The following is a 17,800-nucleotide window of genomic DNA, read 5'->3' as shown; positions in this document are numbered from 1 at the left end:
ATCAATATTCGGTGCTATATATTCAGGCACACCCCCAAGTGTAAATATTCAAATTTTTTCCATAATACGAGACATTTTGTATGAAGTTAGTACAAAATTAGACTGTGAATGGTAGAAGAATCTGTAGACGCATTCATAAAAATATTTTTTTATTCAAAGTTAAAGTGATAATTTAAATTTTTTAAGTACTTGCTACTTAGACAAATATAAAATACGAGAGTTCGAAAGTTGCTATAAATGAGCTAATTATTTTGATATGTGTGTTTCCATATTAGCGCGGGTATAAAGTTGGGTTAGGTAGTTCTGCAATCAACCAATTATTTATTTTTATTTATACTATTTTGGTGATACCAGTTTCAGGGTTCATCCCCTTCCTCAGCCACCTCGTCAGTAAACCTATAACACTTTAAAAAGTCAATATTTGGTTAAATTTTTAGACTTATTAGTGTTAATACTATCAGGAATTTGATCTGCCGTTTTTTGAGCCTAAAATACTTGATTGTTGACCATTATTCTTGCTATACCACACGAAAATAGTATAAATAAAAATAAATAATTGACAGAGTGGTGAACTATCTAACCTAAAATTATTTTCATCTTTTGTAGACTTTGGCCTCACAGAATCGTAGAAAACAACTTTCAAACTTACAACCCAAGCTAAAATTAACTTAACAGCAGTTATTTTAATAACAAATAAGAGAAATAAACCTACAAGAAAAAGTCATAATTGTGTTATTAATTGTGAAGTAACTATTAAAAAAACCTAATGATTGTGATGCCAAAAGTTACTTTAAATCAAATAATGGCTTTCATCCATAGAAACTTTTGGCCTCATAATTTCGGACTCATGTGCTAACATATCTTAAAGTACTAGGTACATGATTAAATCTAAAATCGGAAACCCAAAATTTGGTCAAATCGAGGCAGTAAAATTCATGTGAGGCAATATTCGGTGCTATATATTCAGGCACACCCCCAAGTGTAAAGATTCAGATTTTTTCCATAAGACGAAACATTTTCTATGAGGTTAAGACAAATATTGGTGGATTGAGAAATAAATCTAAGAAATAAATTCATAATGATGTTGTTAAGTGTAAAATACCTATGAAAAAAGATCTAAAGACTGTGATGCCAAAAGTTACTTTAATTCAAATAATAGTTTTCATCCATAGCAACATTTAGCCTCATAATTGCATGTTAGGTAACTTTCGGACTCGTGCGCTTCGTATATGTGAAAACAGGTAATTAACCCATCATTCCGGGCACAATTTTGTTTTTGGAACGAAGTACTAGATTAATAAATTTAAAATTGGAAACCCGAAATTTCAACACAAGCCAGTGAAATTCATGAGGTGTATTATTTCACGATATGGATTCGTAAAATTTAAGGCACAATCTCAACATTCAAATTGTAATTGATAGACTCCGGCTTTATCTAGTTAAGTAATTTTATCTTTGTTGTTCAGTAACTGATTTCTGGTTGAATTAATTTTTCTAAATGAAATATTAACATTTTTATTCACTCTATTTAGTATGTTTTTAATTTTGTAAGATAATGTTTCAATAAAATCCAGAAAATAATATCTACCTATGTCTTCCTTAGTATCATGGTCCGTTTTGAACAACGAGCAACATTGTTTTTTTTTTTAATTTTGTATCTTATTTTGTCAATTAGATTGTGGATTAATTTTACTTTAAAGTCATTATTTATTGCAATTTGTTTTATGGACTGAAGTTCTTTATTATAGTTTTCATGGTTTAGATTAGAATTGAACAATATTTCAATTAAAGATGCAAAAGTTGATATTTTATGAATTCATAGGTGGTTGGAAGAATTGCAAATAATGTTGTCGGTGTATGTTTTATTGGCCCAATATCTTACAAAATTAAAAACATTCTTGGAGAAATATTAAACACGAGAAGCCAAAAGTTGCTATAAACGAAGTCATTCTTTTCATCTTTAGTACACTTTGACCCCATATGGATTCATACAAAACAACTTTCAGGCTCACAGTCCAAGGAAACATTAAATTAGTAACCCTTGTTTTAAGAATACCAAATCGTCTTTCAAATATCGGCGGATTGAGAAATTAATAAATCAAAGGGACAGATTTATAATTATGTTGTTTACTGTGGAGTATCTACGAAAAAAATCCATAGACTGTGATTCCAAAAGTTAATTTAAGTCAAATAATAGTTTTTATCCATAGCAACATTTGGGTTCATAATTACTGCTCCATTAAAATATTAAACTGGTTTTTCAAATTTCGCTTGTTTCTTGGATAAAATAATATAAAATACGAGAGGCCAAAAATTGCTACAAATGTAATTAATGATTATAAAAGAGTATAAGTAATTATTTTCATCTTTAGTACACTTTTGTCACACAAATTCATACAAAACAACTTTCAGGTTCACAACTCAAGCTAAAGTTAAATTAATTGTCGTTGTTTTAAGATTATCAAATTGTGATTCAAATACCGGAAGAAAGAAAAACAAATCTAAGAGACAATTTCATGGTGATACTATTAACTGTAAAGTACCCATGAAAAAAATCTAAAGAATGCGATATCAAAAGTTACTTTATATCAAATAATACATTTCATGCATAGTAACATTTGATCTTATAATTACATGTTTCGGAATAATGAGCTTCATATCTATCATTTCAAGTACAATTTTTGTTTTTGGAAATGAAATTCCAAGTGATTAGAAAATAAAACAGAAGCTCAAAAATGTATGGAAACGATGCATGACGTTCCAAGATATTAATTCCTAAAATTTAAAGCACACCCTTAAGCAAATATCCAGATTGGCTCCATAAGTAGAAAAATAATTTAAGAGATTAACAAAAACTTGTACTGCTAATTGTAGAAGTGCCTGTACACACAACCATAAAGGTAAATTTCTTACTCCAACTTAAACTGGTATTTTAAAATTGACATGTACGCCTTTCTTGGAGAAATATAAAAAGAGAGGTTAAAAGCTGCTAAAAAATAGTAATGTTTCTTTTTTCGAAATCGCGCAGTAATGTGCTTTTTCTATGTTCAAAAATCGGCACAGAAATTAAATGCGGTGTTGTCATATTAGTATTATCTACCTCCACAATTACATTTTACAAGGTTATAAATTGTTTTTCGGTTTAGCAGTAATTCTATACTCTTTGTTAACCCTTTTTATTAGTTATTAGAAACACATCCGGTTTATTAATTTTATAAATATAATTTATTAACTAAATTTGCGCGTAATCTCGCAACGTCGCAACCTTGCATGGCAACAGCGGATTTCTTGAAGTGCAGCGACATTCTATGGCAGCGAACAATGTGTATCCACATAACCTGTAATAAGTTTTTGTTCGGTGCAGAAACAACCATGGAAAACATTATATGGAGAATATCTCATTTTGCATACGAGTATTTCGCTGAAAAAGAAAATTCTGTGAAATCAACATTTTGGGCTACATAATCGTTGTTAAAGTCAACTCTGTTAATATAAAACAGCATAGATATAATCTAAGTACACCAAGTTCTCAAGCAAAAAATATAGGTTATGTTTCCCAGAAATCAAATATATTTACAAGAGAAAACTTACGAAAATTTTTAACACAGGCCCGTGATTAATGTACCTAATGTCAAAGGTAATCTCAAAGAAGGTCAATCACATTGTCTATAAAACATAATGTTTTAGGTATATTTTTTATTCGAAGTTGTAGGAGTATGCGGAATGGAAGAATTTGAACAATTTTCTTGTATCTACATAACCTATAATAAGCTTTTATTATTATTACAGAACAGATTATTAGCTTACATGCCCATTTTAAATGAAAGTATGAAGCATACCTCTTATTTTTGGGCACTTTTAATATTTTTGCTTGCAGAAAGATCTGTAGCAATTGCAAAATAGAGATGGATAGCAATAATAACAAGCAGTTTACATGCATTCGACCGAACTTGCAAAAACTGGCAGATAATATATCAAATTTATTACCTAAAAACTCAGCCACAGTTTATGAAAAGCGGTATGAATTTTTTTTTTTTGCGCAGAAACAACCATGCAAAATATATGGAGAAGACCTCATTGCATACGAGTATTTCGCTGAAAAAGCAAATTCTGTGAAATCTTTAACACTTTGGGCTGCATAGTCGTAGTTAAAGTCAACTCTGTTAATAAGAAACAGCATAGATATATCTAAGTACACCAAGTTTTCAAGCAAAAAATATAGGTTACATTGCCAAGAAATCAAATATATTTACAAGAGAAGACTTACCAAAATTTTTAACAGAAGCCCGTGATTAAATGTACCCGATGTTAAAGGTGATCTCAAACAAGGTCAATCACATTGTCTATAAATCATTATGTTTTAGGTTTATTTTTTATTAGAAGTTGTAGGAGCATGTGGAATGGATAAATTGAAAAATAATGACGGCATTCAAGACAAAAACGATACGCTAATAATTAAAATTCCAACGTCTAAAACTGGCAAAGCACGAGAATTTACAAATATGTGTAAAAATATTTATCCAATTGAAATATAGTAAAAATACCTAATTTTAAGACTGCACCATACACCAGACAAATCATTATTTATACATTACATTTGGATAGTGAATGCAGCAGCTGCTGCATTGTACAAATATACCTGCAAACACACTGTAACAAATTATGCAGACACCTCTTTTGACTAAAAGATATATATTTAACTTTATCCATACGTTGTCAACTTTGTTAATAATTGCAATCTCTAACTTCATAAGAAATATGAATAATCTACTTTGGTGTTTTATAGTAGTATTAAATGTTCATAGAATATAATTGCACTTACTACGAAGTAAGCTTTCCTAGTTTTAAGTTGTTTTCTTTTCTCTTTGATTATCTTAATTTCTTCAGCCTCTATGTGGCTGTTTTAATTCCAAAAAATTATTTCTGAATAAACTGATTCATACCACTTTTTCTTTCTTTTACTCGAAAACAGTTTAAACTATAACTCCAAATATTTACCTACTTTAAAACGTGTCAAGCATTCGCTTGTTGTAAATGATGCAACCATAAATACAAATTTGAACACTGATATGACAGGTTTGAGGCTAGGATGTGGTTTTCATATTCTCCCATTACTTGTTGCCTAAATCTGGCGCGAGGCCAAAAGTTATTATTGACGTATATATATATATATATATATATATATGTATAACTAATGCGTCAGTGACTAGTTTCAACTCACCGAAACCTGATTAAACTTCTCAGTCCTTTTCATCTACTTCGTTTTTTTTTTATGTTCCACCGAGTAAGTTTTATCGCTTAGGCATATAATTTATTCTACTTTACATTCAGAATTACAAGTTATCAAACGTATGATTCATTCAAGGGAACCTTTTAGTACTTTTACATTATTTTTACTTGTAAAAAAACACGATAAAGATAAAAAGTATGTTCATTAGTAGCCAACAGTGTTAATAACTTTGTCATATACGTTTTATTTTAATTGCCAGAACGACGCAAATAGGTATATAAAACCGCCAGACAAACACAAAGTCACAATTGCTTAGCAAAAATTTACAACCATGGTACTACCAATAGCAAAGTGGGTGGGCAAAGTGGCCGTAGTAACAGGTGCTAGTTCTGGAATTGGTGCCGCTATAGTAGACCGACTAATCAAAAAGGGGTATTTGTAAGTACTTTTAATGTTCGTTTTTAAAATTATATCAAAAGAAAAACTCATAATAGGTTGTAGGAATTGCTCGCCGAGTTGAACTAATCGAAAAACGCGCCAAAAGTTGCACGGCTAAAGAAAAACTGTACGCTGTAAAAGCAGATATCACCAAAGAAGAAGAAATTCTGAAAGCTTTAAAATGGGTTGAAGACAATGTCGGCCCGATTCACATTCTTATCAACAGTGCTGGAGTCATTTTGCTAAAAGGACTTACCGAAACCTCCACCGAAGATATGAAAACAACTCTAGATTTGAACGTCTTGGGTCTATCCATAATAACAAGAGAAGTAGTGAAGATGATGCAGGCTCACAAAATCAATGGACATATTATACACATTAACAGTACTCTTGGACATCAAGTGATATCGCATGCTTTTAGCATATATCCGGCGACGAAATTTGCTGTAACCGCTCTTACCGAGACGTTGAGGCAAGAACTTAATTCTTTAGGGTTGAAAATAAAAGTTACGGTGAGTGTTTTGGGTTGGAAGGGTTTGGATTTTGACGCATTTTTGTAGAGTGTGAGTCCGGGTTTGGTTGCTACTGAGATGACTACTTTAAATAAGGATATCTTACCGGAAGCTAAAGAAATGTTCGACAAAATAGCGATTTTACAACCTGCGGATGTAGTAGATGCGGTGGTTTATGCTTTATCGACCCCCGAACATGTACAGGTAATTGCTTTTAAGGTTTCCAATAGCAATTTGTTTAATCATACTTATTATACTTTATAGGTGCATGAACTTACATTAACTGGATTATAAAAAGTTTTAATGTGTAACTATTATAGATAGAAAGATAAATAAACTTTATAAATCTTTGTGACATTATTTATTTTCCATATTTTCTAAACTATATAGTTGTTAGTCCTTGCAGTCCAATTCTATACTATACAGATTCATCATTTTAATCACTAGTAGATTCAAAAGTTACAAGATTTGACAAGGCCTCATAAAAACTAGACGGGCACCAGACTGGAATTCAAAATTTTGGCTTCTTGCCTAGACAGACATCTCAAGATTTATTTACAACGTACTTTAAAATATGGAATTTGGACATAGGGAATAACATGAGGAATTATTATCTTATAAGTTATAAGTTATTCAACTCAAACTGAATTATTTTAAGAAACTCGAAATGAAGCCCTTCGACCAGCTCATCTTTCTCAACACCTCCATCGGCAGCATCATGACATGCTTTGGGGGACCGTCAAGCTAAGGATTTACTCGCGGTACCTCACTCAGTAATCACTGAACAACTCAAACTGCATTATTTTGTCCAACGTGATGTTTATTATAGGACAATTTAGACGCAATACATGCACAAAATGCACAAAATATTGTCACAAAATAAATCCATACATCGCCCCAGTACGACGCCTATGTGTTGCTTCTAGTATGTAGTATATGACTCATCGATCGGGCGACGCGGCGTTCACTAAAGGAAAGCCTACAAGCGCATGTCGCGACGGGTCCAGAAAACCCTCGAAGCGGCGTTCGCTAAAAAAGGCCTCGAAGCGGAAGTGCATGCTTAAATATAGTCTGGTCTTTTACATGCAAGATCGAGAGCTCGCATAAATGTTGCTTATTTCAATCAGCATTTTCCGCAACGCTGGATTGGAAAGTTCGGACCGACCTATTTGCCTGGACGTTCTCCGGATTTAAATCCCGATGATTTTTTCTTTGGGAATCTCTTCCCGACCGTGTGTATTCAAACAATACTACCTGATGCAAACTGAGACGCAGGCCAACAATATGACCTTCAGATTTCACCTCAAATACTGATCAACACGCGTAGGATCTTTGAAGATCGATTTACTTACTTACTGTACAGCAGCTAAGAGTGGCCTTTTTGAGCAAGTCTTGTAAATAGTGCAATACTTCTCTAGATTTGTACAATATTTCGTTACTTCATACGTTACCTATTGTTGTTAAATATTATTGTTTGTCGTTATCTAAATGGTTCGTTAAAATGTTCGCTTCAAAACCGCCAACTGTTGCTTTAATGGTAAACCTTATCATCACATGATAAAAACAAGCAGTTCCTCGCCTTTTATTCTAATCGCAGTAGACTAGCATTTTAATGACATTTTAGTAATAAAAATGCACTAAAATTCACTGGCAGTGACAACATAACCACATAAAATATTTTGGGCAATTTGTGCATTTACTGCATTTAAGTTATCCTACAATAATCTGAGTGAGGTAGCCCGAGTAAAAGCCCAGCTTGACGGCCCTCCAGGATGTGTCATGTTGCTGCCGATGGAGGTGTTGAAAAAGATGAGCTGCTCGAAGGGCTTCATCTCGGTCTTCTTTGATACGGCCTAGGTGTAGTCGGAGGTGGTTCGTTTGACGGGATCGCGCACTACGACCAGGAGTTTCGTAGGAGGATTCATGTGCTGCACCCTGCACCAATAAATGAATCAATTTATGCATTTATACCGTTTATTTAATTTGTCATACAACAATCATTAGACTGGATAAAATAATTCAGTTTGAGTTGTTCATTGATTTCTGAGTGAGAATAGAGGAATAATTTCTAAATTATCTTTGACTTTTCGATTTTCCATTTCCATGGCTAATACAAGGACGCTATCGATAAATTGAACCAAGCGCTCATTTCCAAATACGATTTTTAAAGCCTTTGAAACTTCATGATGTAATAAGACGTGAAAAAAAAATCAGTTTCAGTTGTGTTTTATAAAAACTTTCGTATTTTCAAAACTATTTTAATTTTGTACTTGTGGTGCTTTTTTGGAATAATAAAATATATCTGATGAATGTTACAACTAATTTTTTAAGTCGAAAAAAAACTGGACTGGGAAATTATTACAGAATGACCTACCTGCACTAGTTTCACTGTATACCTCTTTCGGTGGCTTCAGCGGAAAGATCTTTTTCGAAAATAAAAATGACTAAAAATTTTTTATTCCATTTTGACAATTTAAAGTGACTTTATTAACTCCATAGTAACCTTCATAAGGAGTTCATGATTCACTAGTGAAATCAAAGCGTTTGAATTCACTAGTAGAATCAAAGCGTTCAGTGAATTAAAAAAATGCAATTAAGAACAGATTTTTATTTCTTCTCCAAAAATATTAACATTGAATTAGTCTTTGTCATTGTAGTGTGAATATAAAAGTTACAATTATTCAAATTATTAAAATTTATATCAAATTTCCGATGAATGGGCAAAATAATGTCTTCGTGTCTGGAATTTGGACTACAAGTACGCTACCCCTGTCTTCAACATCATCAACTGACATGGCCACCAATTCACACATTCTACATCCTCCAAAAACTCCCACGACAAAAATTACTTTTTGCAGTAAATATTGATTCATCAGAAGCATTATCTAAAAACCTTTCCATTTCTTCGAGCGTGAACACTTTGGATTTCTTTCAGTGGCGTAACTACCGGTGTTCCACGTGTTCGGCGGAACACGGGCCCGCTGCTTCAAGGGGCCCGGTCCGGTGACACGAACATTTTTTTATTAGATTTTTTTTTATATTATTGCCCAAATTACATCCTGAAATAAAAAATTCGAAAATGTGCTGTAATCCCAAGATCGATGGTTGATTGCTATTTACGAATTTTTTGCTGCAAAGGGCGGCTTCTCAATATCATATACTCAGTAAACTCGGGTTTTAGCGACCGGCACCGGCGGTCGAAAATGCAGCAGCATCTGTTTGTAATAAACCTGTCGCAATGTCGCAATCCCATTGTAGCAAATGTAACACCCCATGTAGTAAATTAACAATCTTTATCCGACAAAAGTATGACTAATTTATGATGCAAGACAACAAAATACTTAAATTTTGTCCTCAGTTCTACAGTGAAACTTCATGCTGTAATAAAACGTGAAAAAAAAAATCAGTTTCAGTTGTGTTTCATGAAAATTTTCGTATTTTCAAAACTATTTTAATTTTGTATTTGTGGTGCTTTTTTGGAATAATAATATATATCTGACGCATGTTACAACTAATTTTTTAAGTAGAAAAAAAACTGGACTGGGAAATTATTACAGAATTACCTACCTGTACTAGTGTCACTGAAATTATCACAGCATGTTTCACTTTTCTTACAATACCTCTTTCGATGGTTTCAGCGGAAAGATCTTTTTCGAAATTAAAAATGACTAAAAATTTTTTAAGAAACAATGAGCCAATGCAGATTATCTTCATTGAATCTCTCAAATGGAAATCAAATTGCTAGAAGCTTACATGTGTCAAATTTTGTATCAACTTGTGCCCATTGAAAAGCAAGAAGAAAACAATTTTGAGATTAAAAAAAATTGGCATTTTATCTATACTTCTATACTTACTTATATTATAAAGTTGAAGAGTTTGTTTGGTTGAACGCGCTAATCTCAGAAACTACTGGTTTGAATTCAAAAAATTTTGTGTTGGAAACTCCATTTATCGAGGAAGGTTATTGGCTATATAACATCACCCTATGATTAATTGGAGCGGAGCAGCAATGAAAAATATCGGAAAAACGGAAAAATTATTCGTCCTTTGACAGCTTCCGTTGCTTACGCTGCTTATTAAACGGTTAAAGTTACATAAAAATCATGTATGATGAAATTGTTCCCTTCTAAAAGTTCTAAAAAAAAGTCCGCGACAGCATACGTCAATCTTTTAAGGTCGACTCAGTATAACCTTTTTTATGGTAATGAATTTTTTTCTAAAATAATCTAATATAAAATTTTGGTGTCACAGTGTTTGTAACCAATCTCCTCCGAAACGCCTTGACCGATTTTTACGAAATTTTTTGTGTATATTCGGTAGGTCTAGTAAACTATTTTTTAAACCCCTAAGTGATAAGGGTGACCCACCAAACTTTTTTTATTTTTTAGACATTTTTTATTTTTATTTTTTTAAGATTTGGCATAAAAAAATACATTTAACCCTAAATTTTGACCCTTCTACCACCAACCCCCATTTTTTAATAACGATATGAGTATCTTTGCTTTCATCCACAGATGCGCAATAGGGTTGCAAGATGGCCATTGAATATAATCATTGTCGTACGATAAATTTTTATGTATTTATTTTAATTTAATTTTTTATTTAACTATGTACCAAAATATTCACTAGAAATGCCAAAACAACGTTTGGCGGTTTGGCTAGTTTCTAATATTGTATATATTTTAATTATATGTCTTCAGGTAATTATTGTATTTTATTTTTTTAATTCAATGTTTCAGGTAGAATGATTTTAATAAAACGTTAGCGCTAATTGCAATCTACTCATTCTTTACTCATTATACTCGTATTTTTAAATATTTTTATTTCGCTGTTCATTAGGGGCCCCACAGTGTTGTAGAACACAGGCCCGCAGTTTGATTGTTACGCCACTGATTTCTTTGGTCTGTGCCCTACAGACTGTTGTTTTAGGAAAGCTGACACTTGATGAAATCTATAATAATGAATATTTTAAACCTTGTATTAATCATTGCGATGTCACAAACCTGCTTATATCAATATTTTCCTTCACAGATAACATCTTCTTCAGTTGGGAATAATACGACCATAGTGATGAAGATTTAGCATTTTTTGACCATTCCGAAATATAAGCCAAAATTATTCTTTAATCTACTCCTTTTGCATGCTTTCGTTTCCTCCATTCACAAAAATTCGTATACTCTTTTTCATATGAATGCTTGGATTTTGCTGGCACCACCTTATTGATAGCTTCCAAAGCTTCGTCTAGGATTGCTAAGGGTACAAACACTTCGTTTTCGTCTTTATCTTCCAAAATTCCAGACATTTTTGTCTAGGAAAACACAAATGCCGCCAGTGTCACAAATTTAGAAAAATGTAAACAACTGGTTGTTAAGCTGGTTGTCACGAAAATTAGTTTCGCAGTTTACACGATTTCTCGATTCGAATTTTTATTTATTGAAATTTTATTAATAAAATTCGTCAAAATGGAATAAAAACATATATACACCGCGTGAATCAAACATATTTATTCACTCGAAGAAATGATCTCACTCGCACTGCGTGCTCGTGATATCAACATCTTCTCGTGAATAAACGTATGTTTGATTCACTTGGTCTATAATATTTATTAATTCGGTGTTTCAGGTAGAATGAGTTTAATAAAACGTAAGTCCTAATTGCAATCTACTCATATTTTCCTCATTACACTCGTATTTTTAAATATTTTTATTCAATTTTGACATGTAAACAAACGTTTATTTTGCCGTCAGTAGGCCACTAAAGCTTTGGTTTATCCGGTAGCACCATAAAATTTTTAAACCGCTAGCGAAATAAAATTTTTATTTTGCAGTTTTAAAACCATGGTTACCATTTCTGTAATTTCTTCAATGCCTTGCTGCTCTTTCCATCTAAGGAACTTTTGATACACTTTCTGATTTGCTCTTTTTTGGGAGCAAGTTTTGCCGTTGGAATCTTGCATGATTTTGCAGTTTCTCGATAATTTTAGTTTGTTTAAAATATACAAACACCGTCGCCAGAGTCACATACTACACACACACACCTGATATTGTAACCTAAATTCTACGTATATAAAACTTTTATTTGGTCGCTGTCAATTCTGATGTTTCTCGAATGTGAACTTTGAATCACCAATTTTTTCACAATTTGGGACTTGGGGTTGTCAAAATTGATTAAAAGTTTGTATTACACTCGCGGTTAAAATGAATGTGTAACTCGCGGTCTTAAGGCGCTCGCGGCATACGCCGCTCTCGCCTTAAACTGACCGCTCATTAAACATTCACTTTAACCGCTTGTATAATAAATAACTATTATTTCACTGTTCATTAGGGGCCCCACAGTGTTGTAGAACACAGGCCCGCAGTTTGATTGTTACGCCACTGGTCTCAGATGAATGTAATGTAACACTGTATCGGTTATAGTTACTTACATATATCGATAATATACGAATTTTAGTTTTATATTAATATCGCTGGGCGTCGGGTAATAAAATCTCATTTTTTCTTTGAGTCATGTGGTGTGTTCAATGGCTATTGCTTTTTGAGTAGATCCTGATCTTGATCAGGTCCTGAGAGAAACGAATGTGGGACTTAGGTTGTAACGAAGAAAAATCTAAATGAACCAAACCTTCAGGCAATAGGTTTTTCTAACCAGGTTTTTGGTAGTTAGGAAATGTTTTTTTCCATTTTGTATATAAGAAACTTTCACTCATTCAACATTGTTGCAATTGACCGACGAACTTCAACTCGTCCACTTTGTTATTGTTGATTTAAAAAAAGTCCGGCACATGTTCAGTCGAGAACAAATCGATATTCCTGTTGGCTAAATCAATTAGATACTGAAATTGCAAAGCAAAAAATCTTCGTTAGGCGACAATGTTTCAAAAATTTTAAACAAAAAATTTGCATGATGTTAAATTATGAATTAGGGAATTTAAGTAAATGTTTAAATCAAATGAGTACGAACTTGTTATTAAATGATTTTATTCTTCAATGTTCTTAATTTTTAAATGGTGTTTTGCAATGAAATTTAAGTTTCAAAATCAGGACATCACAATGCTTTAAATAGTTCAACATTTATTTGTAACGTTTCCCAGAAGTAAATATTCTCAACTCTAAATGTCAATAGGATTTTAGAATACATTTATCAAGAACAAGTATACTGGCGTCGATTCCTGCAATCTCTCATCTGGAAACGAGTCGGCATCGAGCACACACTGTTGATAAATATATTTAATACAGTAGTTATAAATGGTTCACTATCTTTCCTGAAAAGTGACCTTAAAAATAAATGCTGATGAGTCATATATTGTTATTAACTATAATGATAGTACTTTATATTACTATACATGTCGCTAGAATATATGGAAACGGTTAAATTACTTGAGAATCAATTGTACAAATCAACGAAAATTAGGTATAAGGGTACAAAATTTGTTCTCTAATTACCTATTCATCAAAAAAAAAATTTGCTTCATTTGGTTTTGAGTTTCAAGGCCAACTTGATTTTTTTTAATGGCACTGCCATATAATTAATGCATTTTTCTACTCCTGTTGAATAATGTATGAATTATTAAACAGTTTTTAGTTGGCAAATGCATTTATTCCTCACGGGTGACGACACCAGTGAATAATAATTTTGAAAGCTTCCTATTGGTTCTTGCCAGTGAGTAATTATTTATTACTCACGGTGGGCGTGGCCAAATCATTATTTTCGAAGTCTCAAACAACGCGATTAATTAATTGCACGACCACTGGAACGCGGGTTAAGAGCTCACACATAGCGATGAAACAAACCACCGCGATTGCGATCCCATAATAAGACAACGGAAGCGTTGCAAAGTCGGACTTTAGAAATTGTTTGTAAATTTGATGTGTTATTAAATTGTCGTAGAAAAACTAGAGTATTCTACTCGCGAGTAAGGGTGATTACCATTACGCGGGAATCTATCTCATCGCTGCAATCCCCCAGTTGAAGTAAGATGTGTTTTACAGCGAGTAGCGGGGACGCTTTGATCTGATCCACAAGGTCGTAGCCAGTGCGTCGCTAGGAGTGTTTATAGTTAACTACTTCTATATTACTGTATTAGGTACTTCAAATAACAATACTCGATGCCCTTTTTAATTTTTCAAACACAGGACCACATATTTGTGATCTTGAAATGTTATATTATGTTGATATAATCCAAAAGAAAAATATATTTGTAATCAAACTATCGCCGCAACAGCACTGGTTCTAGCGTATGAAACACAATTCAGCGCGTTGGTGATTACTCGCCATTCGGCTCGTGTCCGTGTGTTTAACTCATCTTCGTGAGTAATCTCCATTATTACCCGCTCAGTGAATAATATATCATACTATTTTGAATAGAGTTTCTTTTTCTGAATTCATAGGTATATCATACTTTTTTGTGGTGTCAAACCTGGCAGGCTACTCACCAGGGGCGGCTGGTCAGGGGCGGCAGGGTCGGCCACGCCGTACCAGTCATTTTAAAATACTTAGTAAGCGTTGAAATTAGAAAATAAAAAAAGAAATAAAGTTTGAATGTACGTTAGGATAGACCATATATATTAAAAATATATTTTTTCGCCAGCCGTCTTAAAAGATGTCACTTTTAACGTCAATTTTGGACGGAAAACTTGACGTTTTTATGAGAGTAAAAAAAAGTTGCGTTACTAAAGTAACAACGTCATTTTTGCCTTTTTAATACTAGGATTAATTTTTTTTTTCATCCTAGCCTTAAAAAGTTTTCAATTGTTTTATTTTGAGAATGAAATGCTATTAATATTTTCCAATTTTATTATTAACTTACATTGTTATTAATTATTTAAATTTTAAAATTAATATTGAATGTACAATAAGAACAACTGCGATTGATTTGGATTAAAGATTTTCCGTCACTATTATCATTTTTCATGCGGTCAGTAATAATATTTTGCGCTAACACTTCTACCGCTCCTGCTGTCTGGTTGGTCGCAGTGTCAAAATTCAGGTTTACTGCTCCCACATTCCTACTTATTCCGTCTTCACGTGTGATCATTCTATTCGTAGTTCCACTACTTGTACCTGATTCTTCTAGGTTTACTTCGCTCACATTCCTATTCGTTGCGTCTTCATGTATTTTACTTGTGGTTTCACTACTTGTACCTGGTTCTTCCAAACGAAAAAAATTTCAAATACTTTTCCCCCATAACCGTAAATGATCTGGGTTTTTTCGTTTTGGTATCAGGAATTTTTACCAATAAACCTGCTTTAATATTTTCAATATCTTCAGTTTTTATTTGTAATAGTTCGTGACACCGACAAGCTCCGCTAACGCCAAAGATTACAACAATCTGAAAAAAATTCGTAAAATAAATATAAGCTCTTCATTAGGTTATAAACATACTTTCATCATCAGGAATTTGAAATCCGGAGCCGTGTCTAAGAAAACTTCTATTTGTTCATTAGTTAAAACCCTTGATTTCTTTGGAACGTATCCTTCTCCTTGTTTCTTTATAAACGCTTTTAATTTTGAATACTTTCCGATTTCTATGCCATTTTTTATATTTAAAGTTGCTTTCACCATAGAATAGTGCGACCACAGTGTGGATGACTTCATTTTTGTAGCCAATTCGGAAAAATATACCAATAGGACGTTCTCAGAATAAGTTTGAATCTTTTTCCCTTTGCACCATTTGATGAAGCGGGTATACGCGCACTCATACACTTCGCGCGATTTTGTTGGTAACAAGTTCAGTACCACGTTTTGTGCTTCTTCTAGCACATCGGGAGGTAACTCTTCTTCAGGATTCATTATTAACACTGCAAAAGTTTTCACAAAACAATGGTATGTAAGCAAACAAAAAAAGCCTTGACGACGTGGATAGCAGACTACTTTGCAGATTGATTCATTTCTGCTCGATATTATTGTTATCAATATTTTGTATTTTTGAGATTTACTTTTTGGCTGGCGAAAAAGTAGTATGTTTCATTCGGATTAAAAGTCAGTTTTTGACTCGCAATTTTGCATCCGCTCGGCTTCGCTTCGCTCCGCCTCGCAAATGCAAAATTTGCTCGTCGCAAAAAATGGCACTTTTAATCCTAATAAAACAATCTACTATTATTGTATTGTAGGTACAAAATAAAGCATTTGTTGCTAATTTTAAATGCTGATAAACACGCTTTGCCGGCGAGATTTCGGCAAGCCGTACCCAGGAATGCATTATGCTCGATGTTTCGACTTCTTAGCAGCTTACGGTTTCGTCGTTCTCTTTGTCTAGTACACTGTAGTAGACAAAGACCTGGCGGAACGTATGTTGTGCCAGGTCCGGCGAAATCCTCCTTCGCCGTACCCAGCAACGCGAATTTAGTTTTTAAAACGCTTAATATTTAAGATAGCTAACCAAATTACAAAACAATAACGGCTTCGATGTTCTTCAGTGCATACTATTTTTTTTTAATAATAATTGTCGATTTAATACATTTTTCTGTGTATGAATAATAAAAGAAAAAATTACATTAAATTATCTAAAATTTTATTTTTCGTACATAACTTAGCTACAACATAAATGCGCTTTTTCTGTATTTTTAGCATCTAAGCGTTTTCAGATATTTCAGAAACGAATTTAAAGTTTTAAATCATTTTAATTTTTCAATTATTCAATTAATTTATTTGACAATTTGTCATATACATTAAAAAAAATAAATGTAAATGAAGATAGTTAACAGTTGGTACTTTTATTATTACTTTTTTTATATTTTTTAACTGCATGTCATTATTTAATTATTATTATTTAATTGTGGATGTCCGGGGTCGGCAAGCCGTATAGCCGCCGGTCGACGGGGAACTCAGTAAAAATAATGTTTCGGTGGTTCTCAATTAATGATAAAGCAGAACAAGTAGAATTAAGGATTAATAGTATTTGGAATCAAACTGACATTGTCAATTTCCTATAAAAAATTATTTTAACAGGTCGAAACATTTGAGATGTTTTGTACATCCTGGCACGTAAAATGTCAGTGGTTAATGAGTAGTAGCCATACATTACAAAAATATATAACACCAAGGTGTAGACTCAAAATATTTGGCCGACCCGAAATTTTGACCCACCAGCCGCCACTGCTACTCACTAGTACCCCTTCGGTCTGTCATTTAAGTAGTGTAGCACTTGACGTCCAAAATGGAGTAGAGCACCGTCTTTTTGAAATCAAATAGTTTCTGCTGGGAACTCCAGATTTTGGTAATTGAAGCAAAAAAATATTTTTTTGACGAATAATTAGAGCACTACTAGTACCCCTATACCTACTTTCAGTAGAAATTAGACTTTATGAATTTTATTTTATTTTTTTAATGATAAGCCCTAAAAGTTAACAGAAAGGATGATATTGTTACTTACCTTTACGCTTACCCTTACGCCGCTCCGGTACGACGCTTATGGCCGTCGAGAGCTTTCTGATCGTGATGACTCATCGAATGCGAACGCGGCGTTCTCATAAAGACAAGTCTGGAGCCGGCTACCGGAAGTCTCGATTGCGGGATTTAGAAAAAACCTAGAAGCGGCGTTCGAGATCCGTCGAGAGAAATGCTAATCCACCCTGCTAATAATAAATTTAAATATTTCTCATAAAATCTATGTAGCGAAGA

The 17,800-nt window shown here is 33.1% G+C and overlaps 1 protein-coding gene and 1 long non-coding RNA gene across 2 annotated transcripts; both read left to right on the top strand.

Moving 5' to 3' along the window:
• Window positions 1–4,032: 4,032 nt before the first annotated feature.
• On the top strand, window positions 4,033–4,441 carry LOC135142334 (uncharacterized). Its single transcript, XR_010282504.1, has 2 exons — window positions 4,033–4,314; window positions 4,365–4,441. It is a non-coding gene; the product is annotated as an uncharacterized LOC135142334 (long non-coding RNA).
• Window positions 4,442–5,451: 1,010 nt separating this feature from the next.
• On the top strand, window positions 5,452–6,531 carry LOC135142272 (farnesol dehydrogenase-like). The gene is made up of 4 exons (XM_064073958.1): window positions 5,452–5,610; window positions 5,732–6,180; window positions 6,229–6,384; window positions 6,445–6,531. Exons 1-4 carry the CDS (start codon window positions 5,562–5,564, stop codon window positions 6,472–6,474), a joined length of 684 nt encoding a protein of 227 aa, XP_063930028.1. The 5' UTR covers window positions 5,452–5,561; the 3' UTR covers window positions 6,475–6,531.
• The last annotated feature ends 11,269 nt before the right edge of the window (window positions 6,532–17,800 follow it).

The sequence above is a fragment of the Zophobas morio genome, unplaced genomic scaffold, assembly GCF_036711695.1.
Source record: "Zophobas morio isolate AGI-343-1 ecotype UQ-CSIRO unplaced genomic scaffold, CSIRO_AGI_Zmor_V1 ptg000046l, whole genome shotgun sequence".
NCBI lineage: Eukaryota > Metazoa > Arthropoda > Insecta > Coleoptera > Tenebrionidae > Zophobas > Zophobas morio.
This window is presented reverse-complemented; position numbering and strand designations above follow the sequence as displayed.